Source organism: Lemur catta, chromosome 2 (assembly GCF_020740605.2).
Source record: "Lemur catta isolate mLemCat1 chromosome 2, mLemCat1.pri, whole genome shotgun sequence".
NCBI classification, from domain to species: Eukaryota; Metazoa; Chordata; class Mammalia; order Primates; family Lemuridae; genus Lemur; species Lemur catta.
The window spans coordinates 33,567,989-33,590,132 of record NC_059129.1 but is presented as its reverse complement, the minus strand read 5'-3'; the positions used below and the strand labels follow the sequence as shown (position 1 = coordinate 33,590,132).

The window sequence follows — 22,144 nt, the reverse complement described above, 5'->3', positions numbered from 1 at the left end:
TCCCTTTTCCAAATAGATTGATTTTTGGTTCTTTATTAAAAGAATGTACATTACTACCACTATTCTCAGGTGACAAAGCTTTCCTTTATAATGTGTAGCCATAATCATACTTAAAAATGAAGCATTAGAGACAATTTCCAGTTAAAATTAAGAACAAGACAAGAATATTTGCTATCACCACAATTAACATTGTTCCAGAAGTTCTATCCAAGGTACTAAGTCTTCAAACAGAAATAAAGGCAGAGAAAAAAGGAGTTAATCTAATCAATAGAGAGAGAGTCTGGTGGTGAGGACATGAATTCTGGAGCTAGGCTTGGACTTGGTTTTGAATTTTGAGTCTGCCTCTTACTTACTAGCTCTTTGGCCTTGGGCAGGTCTCATGTTTGGATACCTCTACTGTGAAATAGGGATATTATTAGCTTCAGGGGGTTGTCTGGATTAACTGACTTAGAACAAGTGATAGCCATTATTTGTAAATAATTTTATTATGTGCAAAACCTAAGAGAATGGATACTAAAACTACTAAATTTTAGCATTTCATCTCACTAAAATGATGAGAGATGAAATGCTAAGAAAGCCATAAAAAGTAACTATACAGGCTGGGCGCGGTGGCTCACGCCTTTAATCCTAGCACTCTGGGAGGCCAAGGCGGGTGGATCGCTCAAGGTCAGGAGTGCGAGACCAGCCTGAGCAAGAGCGAGACCCCGTCTCTACTAAAAAAATAGAAAGAAATTATCTGGCCAACTAAAATATATATAGCAAAAATTAGCCGGGCATGGTGGCACATGCCTGTAGTCCCAGCTACTTGGGAGGCTGAGGCAGGAGGATTGCTGAAGCCCAGGAGTTTGAAGTTGCTGTGAGCTAGGCTGATGCCAGGGCACTCACTCTAGCCCAGGCAACAAAGCGAGACTCTGTCTCAAAAAAAAAAAGTAACTATACAAAGTGACTCTCAAATATACCATTACTGACCAGTTACCAAATTGTAATGGAAAATAAAAATCTCAGGACCACCCTCCCCAACTCCAGATACAAAAGGGAAGGTCAAGCCTGGTAGCTGAGTTGCAACACCCCCTTCCAAACGAATAGCTCTTGCTAACTTTATGCACCAGCCGGATCCCTCTAGGCATCTACAAGGCTACCCCCACAGATCTTTCATAAGGAAATTCCTTGTGCCCCGCCCCCCAAACAAGGACATGCACATTGTAACTTTGGGCCTGTAGGCCAAGTCTAGCTCCTAAAACTAAAGTCTGTTCAATTCCACACTAATAATGTGGATCACAAGTTTATCTTCCCAGGTGCAGAGCAGAGACAAGATCAACCAGGCTTCCACTGACCCAGGAACATCCGTGTAATTGATTCTTCTTCCACTGCCCTTTTCTCTTCAAACATTCACCATATCTCATGTAAAATGTAGATTTCCTGGGCCTCCTAAGAATGTAACCATTTGTCTCACTGCCCACCCCTTCCTCCTTTTTCTTTCTGTGTACCCTCTCCCTGTTTCCAAATCCGTCTTTGGAAAAAACTGCCACAGATGCATCTGTGCTTTGTGTTTTTGCTGGGTGCATCCTCAAACTTTGGCTTAATAAACCTCCATAGATTGAGATCTTTGCCTCAGTCGCTTATTTTGGGTTGTCAAAATTTGATGGGGAAAATTTTTATTTACAATAGAAACAAATCACTTAGAAATAATAAGAGCTTTTGGGATTTATATGAATAAAACCACAAAATTGAATGAGAAACATAAAAGTGTGGTTGCACAGGGCCCTGTACTTGGACTTTAATCTTCTTTGAGTTAGTGTTTTGTCAGTGAAGTCAGATGGGACAATGGGGCGTGACTGGGGAACTGAGGACTTTAAGCCTTGGTCCAGGCACAGTGCTGCCTCCTGCCACCTCCCCAGGACAAGTTCTTGGTCTTCCTACTTGTACCCTGTGACCACTCTAGCCAGAGCCTGGGCACTCAGGAATGGCGGGGCGTGCCTGCCTGTGGTGCTTGTGGTGTCCTGGGGCAGGGTGTGATGCTGGCCACTCCTTTCCCCCCCTGGGCAGGTGGCACCGTGGCTCATCTGGTGAGAGGCTGGCTGTGAGCTGCTCATCAACTGGGTGTCAACTATAGGAAGCCAGAGGTGGGGCTGAAAGTCCAAATCCTCCAATCACTTGGTCTTTCTGGTGACCAGCCCCATCCTGAGACTATCTAAGGCCCCACCCTAGGTCACCTCATTAGCATAAACTCAGGTGTGATCTAAAGGAGGTTGTTATGAATAACAAAAGACTATCCGGAATTTCCAAGAGTTTTAGGAATTCCATCAGGAACTGGGGACTAAGACCAAACATATTTATTATACCACAGACTAGAACAGACATTTCTCCAAAGAAGATACACAAGTGGCCAATAATCACATGAAAAGATGTTCAACATCACTAACCATTAGAGAAACACAAATCAAAACCACAATGAGATACCACTTCACACCCGCTAAAAAGATTGGAACCGTTATGCACTGTTGGTGAGAAAGTAAGAGGGTACAGCCACTATGGGAAACAGTGTGGCCATTCCTTAAAGAATTAAAAATAGAATTACCATATGCTTCAGCAATCCCGCTTCTGGATAGATACCAAAAAGAACTGAAAGCAGGATCTCGAAGAGATGCACGCACACCCATGTTCATAGCAGCTCTATTCACAGCAGCCAGGAGGTGGAAGCAACCCACATGTCCATCACGGATCCCGTTTAAGCAAAATGTGGTATATGCATACAACGGAATACTATTCAGCCTTAAAATGAAGGAAATCATGACAGGCTGTAACGGGCTCCATAAGCAAAAACGCCTTTTATAGTTCTCTTTCAAGTTCCCAGTAAGATTTGCTGACCAGAACTTGTAACTTTCTGTTGCACTAATGCATTCCCTTTTGAGTTTTCTCCCCCAGAAATGGCAGAAACTCCTTGCAGCCAGGACATAACTACAAAGCCTTACACCACCTGTGTGTCCAGAGAACACAAGTGACACCCCAGCACACATGCCCAAGGACCCGCTGAGCAGCCTACTGCCCGCATCCCACCTGTGCACAAGGCTGAAAGAATGACCCATATCAACCCCTAGTCATTATAATACTATTAATAAAATCCCACGCTGGGACGGATGTACCTGCCAGGTTTTGATCACGCGATGCATGTACCAGCGAGACGTCCCACTGCGCCTGGGCGCCCTGCGCTCCTCCCCAAGCGCAGCGCAGCCCACTCACCGTGCGCAGCGTTCCTTTCACCTCCAGAAAGACCCCGGCCCCCTGCTCAGGGAGGCAGATCCGAGGCAGGCCGTCCCTCCTACCTCCCAGCTGACATCCTCCGCAATAAATCTGCTTTCTTCCTTGACAGTCCTCATTGTCTCAGTAAGTGGCTTTCTGTGCGGCCAGCGACAGAGCACCCCGTGTGGGTTCCTGAGCGAGGCTGCGGCATGGGTGAGGCCTGCGGAGCACATTTCGTCAGGTGAAACAAGTGAGTCCCAAAAAGACAAATACTGTGTGATTGCACTTGTACGAGGCACCAAGAATAATGACATTTATAGAGACAGAAAGCGCAATGGTGGTTGCCAGGGGCTGGGGGAGGGGAGATAAGGGGTTCCTGTTTAACGGCACAGACTTTCCGCTGGGGAGATGGCGTTCCGAGGTGGCGATGATGGCACCGCATTAATGTACTCAGTGCCACTGAACCGCACTCTTAAAAATGGTTGAGATGGTACATTTTATGGTATGTGTATTTTAATAAAATAAAAAAATTTTTTTTGTTGTTTTTTTGAGACAGAGTCTCACTCTGTTGCCCGGGCTAGAGTGAGTGCCGTGGCATCAGCCTAGCTCACAGCAACCTCAAACTCCTGGGTTCAAGCGATCCTCCTGCCTCAGCCTCCCGAGTAGTTGGGACTACAGGCATGCGCCACCATGCCCGGCTAATTTTTTCAATATATTTTTAGTTGTCCGGCTAATTTCTTTCTATTTTTAGTAGAGACAGGCTCTCGCTCTTGCTCAGGCTGGTCTCGAACTCCTGACCTTGAGCGATCCGCCTGCCTCGGCCTCCGAGAGTGCTAGGGTTACAGGCATGAGCCACCTCGCCCGGGCCTACAGTAAAATTTTTTTTTTTTTTTTTTGAGACAGAGTGTCACTTTGTTGCCCGGGCTAGAGTGCCGTGGCGTCAGCCTCGCTCACAGCAACCTCAAACTCCTGGGCTTAAGCGATCCTACTGCCTCAGCCTCCCGAGTAGCTGGGACTACAGGCATGCGCCACCATGCCCGGCTAATTTTTTCTATATATATTTTTAGTTGTCCAGATAGTTTATTTCTATTTTTAGTAGAGACGGGGGTCTCGCTCAGGCTGGTCTCGAACTCCTGACCTTGAGCAATCCACCCGCCTCGGCCTCCCAGAGGGCTAGGATTACAGGCGTGAGCCACCGCGCCGGGCCTACAATAAAATTTTTTAAAGAATCAGGAGGTGGGAGAGGCTTACAGGTGGGTTTAAAGATTCTTTGACTTGTAATTGGTTAAAGACATGAAGCTTTGTCTAAAAGCTTGGAATGTTTTAAGATAAGGACGTCTGTTAAGGGAGACAAGCCACTGGACATTATTTGCTGTGTAAGTTGAGGACCCACAGGTGTGTCCTGCACAGCCTCAGGCCTGTTAATGGGTTACAGAGGCTGTCGCCAAGAACGGAGGGGGCATGCTGAGGCAGGGCTGACCTCCCTTCCCGTGGCAGGCAGTTTAGTTTTAGGATAGCCCCTCGGCCAGGAGGGGGTCCATTCAGTTAGCCGGTTGCGGGGAGACTTAAGATTTTTTTAGTTCATAGCCTGATGGTAATTTTACACAATATTTTTACAAAGGCAAATTTGTAATTTGTGCATGAAACAAAGTCTGTGTACAATGAACCATCAGAAAGCAAAGGTATCAGGAGTGGAATTTTCCACTTGTGGCATCATGGCACTCAAAAAGTTTCAGAATTTGGAGCATTTCGAATTTTCGGATTAGGGATGTTCAGCCTGTATCACGAATAGCAAGACGGACATCACGTGTCTCCTGATTAATGCAGCATGAAGTGCACAGCACCTCCTGTGAAACATTCTCGCCACTAATTTTTAGCTAGGATCTAAGCAAGTCTTATACTCTAACTTCCAGTTTACAGGAAATACAGGGGTGAAAAGAAATGTGAAGAAAATGTGGACACAAATCCAAAATATGGGACATTTCCTAAGATAACTGGCCTGGTCTCTTCAAAAAGTCTATGTCCTGGGGAAACGAAAGGGAATGATCTAGAAATGCTAAGACTAATGAGACATAACCAAAGAGGGGGGAAAAGGCATAAAAGACAGTTAAGGAACAATTTCATAAATTTGAATATAAATTGTATATTAGATGACATTGGAACATCATTTTTACTGTTTTTAGGTGTAGTTATGGTCTCACTGATGGCATATATAGTTTTGTTTTGTTTTGTTTTCCTGTGGTGCTTGGAGGAGCGTGGGTTTGACAAATGTTTTCTGACTTGGTAGACCATCCTCTGCCCTTCCGTTTGGCTGGGGTGCGAGCTTGCTTTGGGGGTTTGTTTGTCCCTGTTGGCACTGCTGGGTTGTGGGTATCTTCCACACACAGTCTGGAAGGTGTAGGAGCCTGGACTTCCACACCTGGTGGTCAGGAGGCCCCTCCCCTCCCCGTGGTGTTAATGAAGGCTGGTCGAGAGCCTGGTGCCCAGCCCTGCCCGGTGGAACTCGGGCCACACCTCTGTCTCCACAGCGTCGGTGCAGGTGAGCAGACGGCACTGCCAGCCCTGCCTGCTGAGAACAGCGAGTTCCTCCTCCCCCCTCGGGACCGTGCTGGTGGCAGCTGAGTGGGAGCCTGGGCTTCTGCCTCTACCTGGTGGTCACGAGGTAGCACCTCTCTTTCCCCACCAGTGTGTTGTTAGCAGAGTTCTGCTAAAAACAATATTTAGATCAGATCGAGAGTCTCATAACACCTAAAGTGTTCACAATACAATAAAAAAACACTCGTCATATCTGAACCAAAATGACGCATACATTAGAATTATCTGACAAGGAATCCAGACAGGTACTAAAGGTCTGACAAGGATATTAAGGAAGCCGTCATAAAAAACGCACCAATGAGCAAAGACAAACATACTTGAAACAAATGAAAAAGTCCCAGAAAAATAACTGAAGATAGAAAGAACCAAAGAGAAATTTTAGAGCTGAAACTAAACTGGGCAGGTGGCTTGAGCCTGTAGTCCCAGCTACTCTACTCAGAGGGCTGAGGCAGGAGGATCGCTTGAGCTCAGGACTTGCAGACTGCAGTGAGCTATGATGATGCCACTGCACTCTAGCCCGGGTGACAGAGTGAAAACCCAGCTCAAAAAAAAAAATGGTCCTGGAAAGAACTGAAAACTACAATAACTGAATTGAAAAAAAAAAAAAAAAAAAAAGAACTCACTGATGTGCTCCGTATCAGAACGGAGATGATGAGGGATGGATCCGTGAACTGGGAGACAGAGCAATACTATTTAATTAAAAAATTTTAAATATAGGTTCAGGGACCTGTAGGACAATTTAAAAAGCTCTAGCACTTTTGTCACTGGAGTCCCAGAAAGAGAGGAGAAAAAGCATATGGCTAGAAAAATATTAAATAGCAGCTGAAAAATCTCCCAAATTTGTCCAAATGCAGAAAGCTACGGATTGAAGAAGCCGAGAGAACCACAGACAGGATAAAATCAAATCCATGTCAGGACACGTTACCAGCCTCTCCAAATTAAAGACAGAGTTGTGAAGGCAGTTAGATGGCAAATGGCACAGCGCCTGCAGTGGAACAGTGATGTGCACGACAGTGGATGTCTCTTCACGGAGACGAGAACAAAGTGGAATGACATTTTCTCAAGTGCTTAACAAAACAACTACCACCAAAAATGGCCTTCAGGAATGAAAATGAAAGGAAGACGTTCTCAGGTGAGGGAAAAACCAAGAGCGTTTGTCGCCGGCAGACCTGCCCTGAGAGGATGGCTACGGGCAGTTCTTCGAACAGAAAGGAAATGACAAATGAAGGAAACGTGGACATTCACAATGAAAAAATAACAAGAGAAAGGGGACAAATCTGGGTAAATATAACAAACTACCCTCTTCTCTTCAGTTTTTAAATCATGCTTGACAGGTGAAGCGAAACTTATAACGTGATCGATGTGACGATCTACGTAACAGGAGCCGGTTTCCCGCCTCGCCAGCACTGCCACTCGGCCAGGTGACCACGCGTCATGTGCGTGGGGCGGGTGTCTTGTGAACTGTAGGACACTAAGCAGCATCCCTCGTCTTCCCCAACTAGATAGCAATAACACTGCCCCTTCCCCCAGCTGTGACAATCAAAAATATCTCCAGCAAACGCTGACAAGGGTGTGGAGAACGTGGGTCGGTCCTGGCAGGATCCCGACAGCACAGCTCCCTGCAAAATCGCCCAGCAGTTTGTCATGAAAATAAATGTGCGGTCACCACACAGCCTGGAAATTGCATTCTTGGGTATTTATCCCAGAGATGTGAAAACTTATGTACACGAATATTCATAGCACCTTTATTCATAACAGCCCCAAACTGGAAAGAACCCAAACGTCCTTCAATAAACTGTGAATAAACTGTGGCACACTCGTACAACGGGACACTATTCATGAACTTTTTTTTTTTTTTGAGACAGAGTCTCACTCTGTAACCCTGGGTAGAATGCAGTGGCATCACCATAGCTCCCTGCATCCTCAGACTCCTGGGCTCAAGCGATCCTCCTGCCTCAGCCTCCCGAGTAGCTGGGACTACAGGTGGGTGCCACTGTGCCTGGCTAATTTTTTCTATTTTTAGTAAAAATGGGGTCTCGCTCTTGCTTAGGCTGGTCTCAAGTGATCATCCCGCCTCGGCCTCCCAGAGGGCTAGGATTACAGGCATGAGCCACCGCGCCTGGCCTAGTTATGAACTATTGATACATAATTTGGATGGATATCAAGGGATATATAAGCTGACTGAAAAAAATCTAATCCAAAAAGGTTCCATAAAATATGATTCTATTTATATAATAGTCTTGAAATGAAGAAATTATGGCGATGGAGCACAGCAGTGATTACAGGGTTTAGGAAAGGCTGGGAGGGGCTGAGTGTTGTCATAAAAGGCCACACGACGGCCGCCTGTGGTGAGGACCTGTTCTGCATCTCCACTGTGATGGTGATGACATGTCCACACATGTGATAAAACTGTGTAAAACTAAGCCACACACAAATGATTGCTTGTAAAACTGATCAAAGGTATGTAAAATGAATGTGCTTTATCAGTGTAAATTTCCTAGTTGCGATAGTGTTCTGTAGTTATGCAAGATGTTACCATTAGAGGAAAGTGGGTGAAGGGTAGATGATGGGCTATCGAGGTATTATTTCTTACTCCTGCAGGTCAACCTACAAATATTTCAAAATAAAACGTCTGATTTAGGCTGGGTGTGGTGGCTCACGCCTGTAATCCTAGCACTCTGGGAGGCCAAGGCGGGTGGATCGCTCGAGGTCAGGAGTTCGAGACCAGCCTGAGCAAGAGTGAGACCCCATCTCTACTAAAGATAGAAAAATTAGCTGGGCATGGTGGCACATGCCTGCAGTCCCAGCTACTCGAGAGGCTGAGGCAGGAGGATCGCTTGAGCCCAGGAGTTTGAGGCTGTGGTGAGCTACAACGACACCACGGCACTCTAGCCAGGGCAACAGAATGAGACTCTGTCTCCAAAAAACAAAAAAGTTTGATTTTAAAAATTTATCAAATCACTTTGAAACAACCCAAGTGCCCATCAAGTGGTGAAGGACTGAAACACTGATATGTTTATACATCGGTGGCCCCGATGGATGAGCTGCGTTCCTGAGAATGTCTGTAGGTCGGATTTGTGCGTGACTCGGATCCCTCATGAACAGCACATACGTGGTGATAACAACAACAACAATACTACTACTATAATGGCTCACATGTGGTAATCATAATACAGTGTAGTACTGTCATAAGGATACCCTATACCGTACTAAATTACAGAAACTATTGTGCTCTTTCTCTTAATTCAGACAAGCAGAACATAAAAACAAACGCATACAAACAGTTTAGATTGGAGACAGAAGTAATTTCAAAGAGAATATTAAAGGGTAACACCCACCTCTGTGGCATCGGTGTCTTGCTCACTGGAAGGCGCATGTCGCGGGCAGGAAGGCGGCCGACATCCCTGCAGGTGGCCGTGGCGGGGCAGCTGGCGGGGCCGGGCGGCAGCGCGAGAACCGGGCTTGCTGCTGTCGCCCGGAGCAGGGGGCCCGGCACGGAAGTCGGCTTCTTGGAAAAGGCGTCTGGGGTTGTGTGACAGCCTGTTTCTTTTCCTCCTCATACGGGGCCTTGTCGCCGCGACGTTCTCACCGGCGTCCTGCTCCCCCGCCCAGCAGATCCTGCCCGGCGACACGAAAGGCCCCGGCTCGTCCTTCCGTCGCAGTCGTCCTCGGCTCGGGGCTCCGAGTCCTCGCGTCGCCTGCCTCTCCGAGGACGCTGCACCAACCGGCCGCTCTTGCCACGTGGGCTGCTGACACGTGCAAGAACTGGTTTCCAAACTGTGCGTGTAATTGTTTAATTATCAACGAGCCTTATAAGGAGCCCTGGGAGCCTGTTTGTAAGCACAGAACCAGGCTGGGCACCCGTGGCCCGGGGACTGCCCGTGTGCACATATACGCTGTGACACGGATAGAACTTAAAATCTTCACGCCAGGTGAAAACGTGCTAAGCCTGACACAAAGGGCTGCATGTCCTAGATTCCGTTTATATGAAATTTCCAGAATAGGGAAAGCTGTACAGACAGAGAGCAGATCACTGGTCGCCAGGAGGGGAGGGGAATGAGAATTGGATAGTGGTGATGGTGTCACAACTTTGTGAATATACTCAAAAGACTCAATTGTACACTTAAAAAAGGTGAATTTTATGGTGAGTTATATTTCAATGAGGCTTCACAAAATCAGAACAGCAGCAGTGAAACTCATTTTTAGCTTCTAAAGTTTTTCAGGCAAATCCTTCAGGTCGAATTGTGGCATTTGCTTTAAGATTTTTGTCTTTATTAAGATACTGTTATTTAAAGTTGATTTGCTTTACAGACTACGTACCGTATATAATTGAATAGCTTTCTTTTTGTTTTAGTTAGGTTCCCATGGTAATTTTGCTAAGATGTATATAGGAGTAAATGTTTGCAAAAAAAGAGAAAAAAGAAACATGTATCGCAAAGAATACAAATATAAATGGGAAATAAACAGGCACTGCGCAGTAAGGATTCCAAACATTTTCTGCTCTTTTGCTGAAATCAATGATGAACTCAAAATAAAATTATTTAGATACAAAAAAATTCATTGCATATCTATATACCAGCAATTAACAGTCAAAAACCAAATGTAAAATGTAATGCCATTTACAAATGCTCAAAAATAATATATTAAGGTATAAATGTGACCTGCATGTACTGGATGTCTATTCTGAAAACTACAAAATGCTTCTGAAGAAATCAAGAAAGAGCTAAACAAGTGGAGACACATATTGTGTTCATAGATGGAAAGACTTAACATGGTAAAGATAATTCTCCCTAAACTGATCTAGGTTTAATGAAATTCCTATCAAAACCCCCACAAGAGGCTTGCAGGAGCCCCGGAGTCCGAGGCTGCAGTGAGCCATGATTGCATCCCAGCCACCATGCACTGCAGCCTGGAGATAGAGCAAGACCACGTCTCTTTTTTTTTTTTTTTTTTATAAAATATGGAACGCTTCACAAATTTTCGTGTCATCCTTGCGCAGGGGCCATGCTAATCTTCTCTGTATCATTCCAATTTTAGTATATGTGCTGCCGAAGCGAGCACAAGACCTCGTCTCTTAAAAAAAAATCCCCACAAGATTTTTTGGTAGATCTAGATGAGCATATTCTAAAATTGATATGCAAAGGCAAATGAACTAGGCAAAGGAGACCTAAAATAATTTTGAAAAAGCATACAGTGAAAGGAATCACTCTACCTACCCAATTTTAAGATTTACGGTATAGATATAGTGATCAAGACAGTGCAGTGTTAGTGGACAGATAGACACATAGGTCAATGCAACAGAATAAAGAACCCAAAATGGACATGCACATGTATAAGTAATTCAATTTTTTTTCAACTGAGTTTTGACAAAGGTGCAATGGAAGAAGGAAAGATTTTCAACAAATGGTGCTGTAACAATTAGACATCCATAGGCAAAAGAAAAATAAGAAGAACCTCCACTTAACTATAAGTGTTAGAATTTTTATAATACTTTTAGAAGAAAACAGAGAAAAAAGTCTTTGGGACCTAGGAGTAGGTCAGGAATTTTTTTTTTTTTTTTTTTTTTTTACTTTTCTTTCTGGCAGGATCAACCAAGTATTTCTTTCTTTTTTTTTTTTTTTTGAGACAGAGTCTCTCTCTGTAGCCCTGGCTACAGTGCAGTGGTGTCATCATAGCTCACAGCAACCTCAAACTCCCGTGTGCAAGTGATCTTCCTGCCTCAGCTTCCCAAGGAGCTGGGACCACAGGTGCGTGCAACTATGCCTGGCTAATTTTTTCTATTTTTAGTAGAGACGGGTCTGGCTATGTTGCCCAGGCTGGTCTCAAACTCCTGGCCTCAAGTTATCCTTCCACTTTGGCCTCCCAGAGTGCTGGGATTATAGGTGTGAGCCACTACACCAGGCCAGGAAGAACTCTGGGTATGTACAGCAATTTGTATGGATTTCAGGGGCATTAGGATGAGTGAAAAAAAATCTAATATCAAAAAGTGACATATGGTATGATTCCCTTTATGTAACATTGTTGAAATGGCAAGATTAGGGTGACTGAGAAAAGAATAGTGGTTGCCAGGGGTTAGCGGCAGGGTGGAGGGTAGCATGAGGGAGTTGCTTTGTGGTGGTGCATCTTGATTTTGTTCTGTATCTTGATTTTGGTGATGGTTACACACGTCTATATACGTGATAAAATTGCACAGAACAACACACACGTGTGTATGCACAAATGAGTGCATGTAAGAATGGTGAAATCTGAATAAGGTCCATAGATTGCACCTACGCTGATTTTTCTGGTTATGATACTGTTCTCTGTGGACGACATTCCCACTGGGGGAAGGTGTGCACAGGAAACCTCTCTACTACTTTTTAGCAACTTCCTGTGAATCTTTATTCCAAAATTGAAAGTTTTTAAAAATCATGTTAAATATTATTTCAATGATTCTCAAGTTTCTTTTCCATGTGACAAGTGCCCACTTACACGGAGCTGGTTTTCGTGGCAGCATGTGCCAAGGGTGGTGGTAGTCCCGCTGTAGTCCCGCTGCTGGGGAGCCTGAGGCAGGAGGATCGCTTGAGCCCGAGATTTCAGGTGAGTGTGGGTCACATAGTGAGATTGTCTCTAAAATAAATCAACAAAATAACAAAATAACAAAACAATGGCAGGATGCTTTAATGGTAGAACGGAGTCTAGATAAGAGTGACTAGCAGGGAGGGGGTACAATCCCAGCCTGCTCATTGGCACTTACTCTTTGTCACCAGTGATTGTGACCCACTCACCAACTGTATACCACTGAGGCACTCATTTCTGGAAAACAACGGCAGAACTTCATCTCACACTGCCATGAATTCAATTCCAGGTGGATTAAACAGACGAGTCTTAAAACATGAAATGGTAAAATACATGAAAATATTCCCTTTACCTTTTGTTGGACTTAAAGGTTTCCTTTACCTTGCACTGGTGGAATGGATGTTCCAAAGAGGTAAAATGTAAATGTTCCCTTTACCTTGCGTTGGTGGACAGCTGTTCCATGCATGACACCAAAGGCAGATAAAACGGAAACCTGCTTTTGGGTCGGCTGTGGGAGGCATGACAATGGCCACCCCAACATGTCCGGGGCCTAATGCTTGGGACTCATGAGTACGTCAGGCTACATGGCAAAGGGGAATTAAGGTTAGAATTAAGGTTTCTAATCAGTTGACCTTACAATAGGGAAATTATCCTGGACTTGCCAGGTGGGCCCCGGGGGAACCACAGGCCCTTAAGAGAGGAAGAGGAGGGAGGAGGAAGAGCCGGAGAGGGCGGCAGGAAGGGATGAGGCCCGATGTCGCCGGCTTTGAAAACAGAGCAAGGGGCCGCCAGCTGCAGAAAGTGGTGACGTCTGGGCGGGGGAAAGGCGAGGGACGGGCTTCTCCCCTGGAGCCTGGGAAAGGGCTGTGGCACTTGATGGCGGCCCACTGACACCCATTTGGACTTCTGGCCTCCAGAACCGTAAGGTACTAAATTTATGTTTTTTAAAGCCACTGTTTGTGGAAATTTGTTACAGCAGCGACAGGAAACGAATCCGCTGAGTACATAAAAATCAAGCACTTCTGGACATCAAAGTAGTGCAGAGCAAAAGGCAAACGGGTGGCCCAGCACTGCAGCCTGCGGGCCCGTGGGGGACGTGGCCCCTGGCCACCCGTGGCTACCTGTGGGTCGTTGGCAGGGGCGGCCACGGAGGTGACGCTTGTGTGGCACCCTTGGGACAGCGGGCCGTGTGGCATCAAAAACTGAACCTCCAGGATCCCTCCTGCTGAGTGGGAAGCTCGGCTCTCGTCCCGTCTGAGGCTCTGCCACTGCCACAGAAGTCGCAGGAGGGAGGGGACGCTCTGCTCCCCGTCGTCCTCAGCTTTTGCGAAGGAGGTGGCGGCACCAAAGCTCCAGGCGCAGAAGTAGAGTCAGAGGACGGAGAGGTTTGCTCAGGTCACCAGCCCTGTACACCCGGAAAACACGACTCCCACCGGGATCTGCAGGTCCAACCGCGAACTGCTTTCAGAGCATGTGTATGACCTCTCGAGAAAGGAGGGTGCATTGGAGCGAGAGGTACTGCTGTGGGCCACGTGGGTAAAACCACACAACAGCCGTGTGGGAGCTGGTCAGCTGAATTTTTCTGAAGGAAATGTGAATTTTTGAGACTTTGTTCTAATCTGCTGCCAGAACTAACGACCTATTTTCAAAGGGTTTTTTTGGCTTAAAAAAACAAAAACAAACCCATAAGAATGGCTTGGAGCCCACTCATCATCATTATGCTTTTTTGCAGATTTCTTAGTGGAAAAACATTGGACAGACTAGAGTAATATGAAGCGAGCTCACAAAAGAAAGAAAAGAAAAAACCTTTGCCTATCACAGTCTCCTAATGAGGAAAAATCTGTTATAAGGTGTTTGCTTGGTCACTGTTTACTGAGCCTTAAACCACCAACTTTGTACCTAGAACTTTATTTTTTTAAGGTACCATTAATAGCTTGAAAATAGGGCCACAAAATATTGGATTGGAAATTTTATATTGTACTATAGAGATAAAAGATAGAGGCAAATGATGTAATATGTTCAGTAATAATATTGTTATTGTTAGTAACAACAGTAGCTTATAAATTATAAAAAATGAATATGAAGTTGTACCTAGTACTTGAACAATTAATTCCCTTTACACACACCCATGGGCATTTAACATTTTATAGTCATTTAATGAGATCCTCATTTAGGGTATACAATAAAAGTGACTAAGAAATAATTTGACTTTGTAAATCAATGTTTCTACATACTGGTTTTGTTAGACTTATTTTTCCATCAGCCAAAGCATTTCTTAAACATTAATTCCTTTTCCAACAAAGCAATCTGTAAGTAAATTCCAGATCCTTTTAGTTATGTTGAATGCATTTAACGTTTCCTCTTGGAGTTTGTCTTCATGTACATCAAGATACTAGTTGTCTTTCCATGTTTTAAATGTATGATTGTATTTCACATATTTTATTAGTTGTTTAATAATGGGTAATGCCATCTAGGAATAAATAGTTTTTATAAAATAAAGAACAAACAAAAACAAAATAAAAACATAGAAATGACAAACTGCATGTGGCAGATAAAGGGTTAATAACCTCCACATATAAAGAACTTTTTCAAATACGTAAATAAAAACATCTAAAACATTAAAAAATGCACAAAGGACACAAACAATTCACTGTTTAGACATACAAAGGGCCAACAATTGATGAAAAATATTCTACCTCACTAGTAATCAAAGAAATGTAGGCTGGGTACGGTGGCTCACGCCTGTAATCCTAGCACTCTGGGAGGCCAAGGCCGGCGGATCATTTGAGCTCAGGAGTTCAAGACCAGCCCGAGCAAGAGCGAGACCCCGTCTCTACTAAAAATAGAAAGAAATTATCTGGACAACTGAAAAAATATATAGAAAAAATTAGCCGGGCATGGTGGACATGCCTGTAGTCCCAGCTACTCGGGAGGCTGAGGCAGGAGGATCGCTTGAGCCCAGAAGTTTGAGGTTGCTGTGAGCTAGGCTGACGCCATGGCACTCTAGCCCAGGCAACAAAGTGAGACTCTGTCTCAAAAAAAAAAAAAACCCTTAAAAAAAAAAAAAAGAAATGTAAAATAATTCAATAACAAAATATAATTTTTCCCTTATCAAATTGCCAAAAATGAAAATTTAGGATAGTATTTTATGCCTATGATTGTACAGAAAAATATACCTCATTGATAGAAGAATAAATTATAACATTTCCAGAGAACAATTTAGTACAGTGTGTCATGACCCTTAAAAATCTTTTTACTTTTTGGCATAGCAATGTCATTTTTAGAAATGTACCCTAAGAAAATAATCAGAAACACAGTAAAATTGTATATAAAAAATACTGACTACAGAAGTGAAAAAAAATTCAGTGTTTAAATTGTTGTGTAGGGGAATGTTTATGGCACACCTATTAATGTTATTCATTTTTTTAAGTTTTTAAAGAATAATTATGTAGAAAACTATCCTAGCATAACGTTAAACATGGTTCCAAATTTGTTTTAAAGTCCCGTGCAATGTACACAGAAAAAAAGAAAGGAAGGGAGGGAAGGAGGGAGAGAGAGAAAGAGAGAAAAAACAAATCCTAGCAGTAGTTACCATTGGGTCTGAGGGTTACAGGTGGTTTTAATTTTCCTTTTTAAATATTCTCTCCATATTCCTAACTTTATACAATATCATGGTTGCTTTAGAATCAGAAAATGGAAAAATTATTCTGAGTATAAAAACCAAGCTCTCTAAACTGTGGCACAACACAGAATTGTAACAGTACATACTGGCACTTAGAGAAGTTTGTTTTAAAAGTGACTCAGCTGTCCCTGAATAGGGTTTCCCAGGCAACCTCTCCGTGGTTGCCAATACAGAATGCCACCTATAGGGGTAGAATCACCCTCTTGGAAGGTTCTGAGACCTGCCCCTCTTTAAAAGAATAATGAGTTGTCTGCAGGGGTAGGTGTCTGGTTTGAATTTCCTTGACGGACGACATACCTGCTGGGCGGTTTCACTGCCAGAGGAAAATTGCTCCCTCCCTTAATGAAAAGTCAATGAAGCTGAAAGAAATCTAGTTTCTTGCATTTGGGGTGGCAGCCACAAGACAGGTAAGCATTCTTAAATATGGAGGAAACTCACCTGCGCACTGAGCGAGGGGCCAGTTGTCAGAATGAACCTGAAATTCTCATGGCACCTGCTATGGGGATGGTCGACAGGGGCTCTGGTCACTGTCTCTTAATTTGAGATCAGAGGGGTGAATGTGCGAACGTGACCGCAATCTCAAATGGGAAATTTCTCTTATCACGTTGTAAATAATAGCAACTCATCCTGAAACTCTGCCTTTTTGTGTGTTTAGAACCACTCCTCGGTGGGGGCTGGGGCAGGTGGTCTGCTGGAGGTTCTTTCTTTAAAACGGTATTAATTCTGCTCCGTAAATACATGTGGAGTCCAGGCTACTGTAAGGAACAGTGCTGGAGAGCCTGCAGGCACGCACAGGCGCTTACAACCCAGTAGCGATGGGAAACTCTAAAAATATGGAAAGTTCAATAGCTCAAGACTTAGATGACTGTAAGATACAAAAAAAGTGGCAGGCGCTACGTACGTATTGAACCACTGGGTATAATAATTACAGCATCTCACACTTATTTAGCCTTTATGTGCCAGGTAAGGGGAGAAAAAATTGCTTAATATTTTGCCACATTTGCTTTCTTATCTGTCTCTCTCTTTCTGTCTCTCCACACATACACACACACACACACACACGCTAATCTGGCTGCAGTATTTGAGAGTTAGATAAAAATATAACTCAATATCCCTAAATACATCAGTATAAATCTCTAGATCATAAGGACATTTTTCTACATAACAACAATTAACATTGATGCAATAAACAGATCATACCCGAATTTTCCCAATAATGTCTTCTGGAGATTTTTTTCAAGTCCAGAGTCTGGTGCAGGAGCACTCCCTGCATTTGGTGGTCATGCCTCTTCAGTCTCTCATGTGGAATGGTTGCCCAACCTTATTTGTTTGTTCTTGTTTTTCATGACATTGATCTTTTGAAGAGTGTGGGCTAGACCTTACGCAGAAGGCCCCTCATCCTGTATTTGTTTGGCCGTTTCCTTAGGATTAGATTCAGGCTTTGAGCGTTCTTGGCAGGAATAGCAAAGAGGTGGGGTATCCTTCTAAGTTCAGCCCATGAGCAGACTCACTGATCATTTGCTAGCGCCAAAAACTGCCCGGTGTGGTGGGGGAACAGGTATGAATTGCAAAGACTTCAAATGACAGGACTCAACATGGCAATCCTTACACAGCTACAGTTTACTTCAGGAAATGGAACAAGATAGCAACAGCTCTAATGTAAGGCTGTGGTGTCGCAGCCGGGGCTATCTCACAGCAAGGGATCTGGAAAGGCCAAGTGCAAGCTGCTGCCATCCTCCTCTCTTGAATCAGGAACACCACCATGTGCACAGAACACCTGGGAACAGGGACCCCACCCTGTTCATGCAGAGAATCCAAGTGTGCCTTCAGATTCCAAATAGCAAGCGTGAGCTGGTCTCCATTTAAACAGACAGCTGAGCCATCCCGTAATACCAGCACTGACTTGCCAACACTTTACAATTTGTTTGTGTCCCTGATCAATGGCCATCTGCACTTTATGGTATCCTTCTGTGGACTGGTTAAAAGCCATAATTAATCTATCATTGATTATTTTTGTCCCTCCCAACAAAATTTACCTTTTTTCACATATCATATATTATTTTTCGTGGGAGTGTAGATTAGACTTGTCTCTGTTATTCCAGGATTCAGAACTTCTGAGAACATAGCCAAACGACTTTTCTCAGGTCACATGTTTTGACAGATCTTGGTTCCCAGTGAGAGAGAGAAGTGGGCCCATGTCTCCTCCAGGGGAAGCCCTCTGGTCCTGTGGAAAATCCATTTAAAATCCGTTATGGCACCAAACCTGCTAAGGCACCTCGATGGGTTGCATTTTCCAGTAAGGAATCTCATCCACTGGGATCCGTCTCCCATTAGAGCAGACGGCTTCAGCCGTGAGACCTCCTGGCTATTGTGTTAGGCCACTCCCTGGACTCGCAGCCGGGCTGTGTAGACCTGCCAGCTGTTCCCACGGCTGGGGGTGGCCGTGCCGTCTCAGCGTCTGCTTGAACTGCAGTGCCCTGTTACCGTTCCAGGCAACTTGCACCTCCTTGTCTTTTCTCCTGGAATAGGATGCCTTCGAGACAACTCTGCACTAGGAGGTCTTTTCATCAATATGTCTTTCCTCATTGAAAGGGCAAGTTATGCCTCGCCCGGCTCCTAGCTGCCCTTGTTTCGAGTGGGCCGATGCTGTTGGATCCACCAGATACGTTGCCATTGAGTACTGCCTGCTTGAGTACTTTTAGGGAATAAATTTCAAACCCAAACATGTTGAGTCCTCTAGACTAAGGTTGAGCAGCAGTCCCTCCTAAACGGACTTTGTTTTGGGTAAGTCCTTGCACTTCTCATAACCACTCACTTTGGACTTCTGGCTTTTCCTTCTCAGGAATGTGGGCCCACTGAATCATGCTGAATTCTTTTCCTTTGTCAATGACTCAAGTTTCCCGATTGCCCGTCCATGACCTTATGGTTTTCCACCCACAATAAGAGGGGAAATAGCTATTTTTATACATAATATGATAACAGATGGGACCTGCAGAGGATAAACTTTTATTATTATACCCTGGAGCCATTCTTAAATCTTCATGATTGCCATTAATGGCCAAGTTTATTTCTTAAAATAAACTTTTAGTTTTGGAACAGTTTGAGGCTTACAGAAGCGACCACATAATTCAGATCATTATTAATGAGTATACTCTGAGTTTGACCAGGTGATGCTGCCACTGCACTCTATCTACCCAGGGTGACAGAATGAGACTCTGTCTCCAAAAAAAAAAAAAAAAAGAAAGAAAGAAAGAAAAAAACTCTGTACCATTAAAAACATTAAATAATAACTCTGCATTCCCCCTTCCCCACCAGCCCCTGGTAACCTTTATGCTACTTTCTGTCTTCATGAATTTGCCTATTCTAGGTACCTCATACAAGTGGAATCATATGATATTTGTCTTTTTGTGTCTGGCTTATTTTATTTAGCATGATGTTTTGAAGGTTTATGGATGTGGTATGTATTGAATTTTACTCCTTTTTAAAGCTGAGTAATATTCCACTGTACATATATACTGTGTGTTTTCTTCTCATTTGTTCATGTCCATTTTGGTTTCCACCTTTTGGCCACTGTGAATAATGTCGCTATGAACATTGATGTACAAATATCTGTTTTAGTCCCTGCTTTTAATTCTTTTGGGCTTGCTGAACCATATGGTGATTCTATGTTTAACTTTTTGAGGATCTGCCAATCTGTTTTCTGCTGTGGTCAGCTCACTCGTTGGCTCTTCACAAGAGAAGGAGGTTTTGGCAAACAGAGTCCTTTGCCCAAGGGCCTTCTGAGTGAAAGCTAAAAGACCGTATTGTTCCCTTGCTCTAAGCTTCTCACAGTATCAAGATTATCTTAGATGTTCCATTTAACAATGATTTATTAACTCCCTTCCCCTCAGCAGCAATCTCACCTTCTTTCACGTGTCATTAATCTTAATCCAACTCTTTCCCTCTAAAGTAGGTCCCTCTGGTTCAGCCACTGGGCTAGTCCCCATTGCTGGTAGCAACCCGAGACCTGGAAGGGCATCTCCCAGTTCATCGTGAGGGTCTGACTGGCTAAGTGCAGAGAAATGCAACCATCCTGTCCACTAGGCAACAAAACATTGTCAACAGTCAGCTCCAACTTGATGGGCTGTGGGAAAAAGGCAATCAGTTCCATCAATCTCTTTGGAATTCTTGCAGTTAGATGCAAATTAATAGACATGGTGCCTTGTTGTAGAATATTACCAGCTCTGGAGCCCTTCATTGGAGTTCCAGTGCAGAGACCACAAGGTCCAGTGTTGGAAAAGAAAATTGTGGTAAAGTAGAGAAGACTCATATGTAATTGCCTCTGTCGTTACCCCTCTTGCCCTCCCCATTCCATCACAAAAGCGTAACAGTGTGTCCAGAGAGAACTCCTGTTAGTCCTTAAACAAGTTGAGCTGCAAAACAAGATGCTGGAAGGTTGCAAGCCAGCTGCCAATCCTTGGTCACACACATACTCCATCTTTTTAAGGAGGCGTTTTAAGTGTCCATTCCAATTTTCTATTAACCCAAGACTTTGAGGGTGACAGGAACGTGGTAAGTCCATCGAATGTGCTGGCTCTTTGCCCACTGTTGCTCGGCATGGGCTGTGCAGTGAGTGTCTCCATCAGGACACGTGACCGAGAGGGCCAAGCTGGGGCGATCTTCTGTTGCGCAGTGTGAGTGGCAGGTTTAGCATGCGGGCTTCAGCCATCGTCAAAGCCAGACCCGGAGCATGAGTCAAGCCCTGCCAGTGTCCATTTGAATTTCCTCGGAGAAATAGGCAAATTGCCAATATAACCTACTGCCAGTGGGACCTCCTCCCCGGGAAATACCTCCCAGAACTAATAGCAAACGTTGCCTTTTCTGTTGGCAAAAAGGACAACTTTAGTAACAGTTTGGGCTTGAGCAGGGCCGGCAGTGTATGTTGTTTGGACCCTCACTGTTTGGCTTGCGTGCCCCAGGAATGAGTTATCGTGACTCATTTTGTGGACCCAAACTGTCACTCCGTGAGATTGAACTGGGGCATCAGCTTGATGATTCTGGCCCCCTTCGGACCCTGGCATAATTTTTTTGGTGGCGTCAACACGCGCTGCTTTGATTTGCCTTTTAAATCCCGACAGAGATTTCCCGAGAGCAGCAGTCCGCGCGGGAGCCCTGTTAGTGTGCAGTTTCCCAAGAACTCGCTTCCGCCCAATTGCGCGTCCACTGGCAGCAGTCGGCAGGCAGCCAACGAGCGGGCCTGCCCGTGTCAGGTGCTCTGTCACCGTCAGGAATGCAGTCTGCAGGGTCGGCCAGTTCGTCTCTTCTTCCCTCAGGGTCTTGCCAATCCGCTGGCCTCGAGGCAGCTGCTTTCCATGTTGAGTCCTGGCCTTTGACTCTGGAACCGTCATCTGTGAGCCAGGCCGACTGCCCGGAGTCCCCGGGCGGTTGGTGGAAAGGAGGGGTCCGCAGAGCATGGCAGCCGGCGAGGCCCGGGCAGCTCCGCAGCAGGTGCCAGGAGGAAAGAGGCTACTTGCTTCCGAGATCAGTGAGCGTCACTGGCGGCTGCTCCTGTATAGACCGTTTCCACGTTCTCGTGGGACTCGTTTGGGCATCTCTGTCCTTATTGGAAGGCTTTTCTTGATATCACCCATGACATGATGAGTATTTCAGGTCTCAAGAGAATTTTGTGTCCTTCAGGTATTTAGATCGGTATGTGCCCAATAACAAGACAGTAACTGTTTTTCAAACAGAGTATGAAGGAAAACAGAATCTAGTAGTTTAGTCCAAAAGCTCAGAGGTTGCCACTGAGCAGCAGCTACAGCATGAGTGTGCGTGGCCAACATTTGTAATGTTATTTCAGTGGTGGGAATCACATGGTCCTAATGGAGTAAATTGATCTATAGCCTTCTTCAGGTCTAAGATATGTGTTGCTGTTCAGGCCAAAGACTGTCTCAGGCCAAAGACGGGCATGGTGGCGCATGCCTGCAGCCCCAGCTACTCAGGAGGCTGAGGTGGGAGGATCACTTGACCCCAGGAATATGAGGCTGCAGTGAGCTGTGATCGCACCACTGCACTCCAGCCTGGGTACAG

At 44.7% G+C, this 22,144-nt stretch overlaps 2 protein-coding genes and 1 non-coding gene across 3 annotated transcripts in view; 1 reads left to right on the top strand and 2 right to left on the bottom strand.

Annotated features, from left to right (window-relative positions):
• Nucleotides 1-2,721: 2,721 nt before the first annotated feature.
• On the bottom strand, nt 2,722-21,462 carry LOC123632029. Its single transcript, XM_045542166.1, has 5 exons — nt 21,176-21,462; nt 13,515-13,743; nt 12,307-12,444; nt 9,174-9,581; nt 2,722-3,460 (listed from the first exon to the last, which is right to left on the bottom strand). Exons 1-5 carry the CDS (start codon nt 21,460-21,462, stop codon nt 3,374-3,376), a joined length of 1,149 nt encoding a protein of 382 aa, XP_045398122.1. The 3' UTR covers nt 2,722-3,373.
• LOC123633630 lies at nt 10,790-10,896 on the bottom strand. The gene has a single exon (XR_006733658.1). It is a non-coding gene; the product is annotated as a U6 spliceosomal RNA (small nuclear RNA).
• The window catches only part of TMEM248 (transmembrane protein 248), a 37,594-nt gene continuing 31,713 nt past the window's right edge, over nt 16,264-22,144 (top strand). Inside the window, exon 1 of the mRNA XM_045543188.1 lies at nt 16,264-16,482. The gene's annotated coding sequence lies outside the window, so the exon portion shown is untranslated. The remainder of the gene's footprint in view (nt 16,483-22,144) is intronic.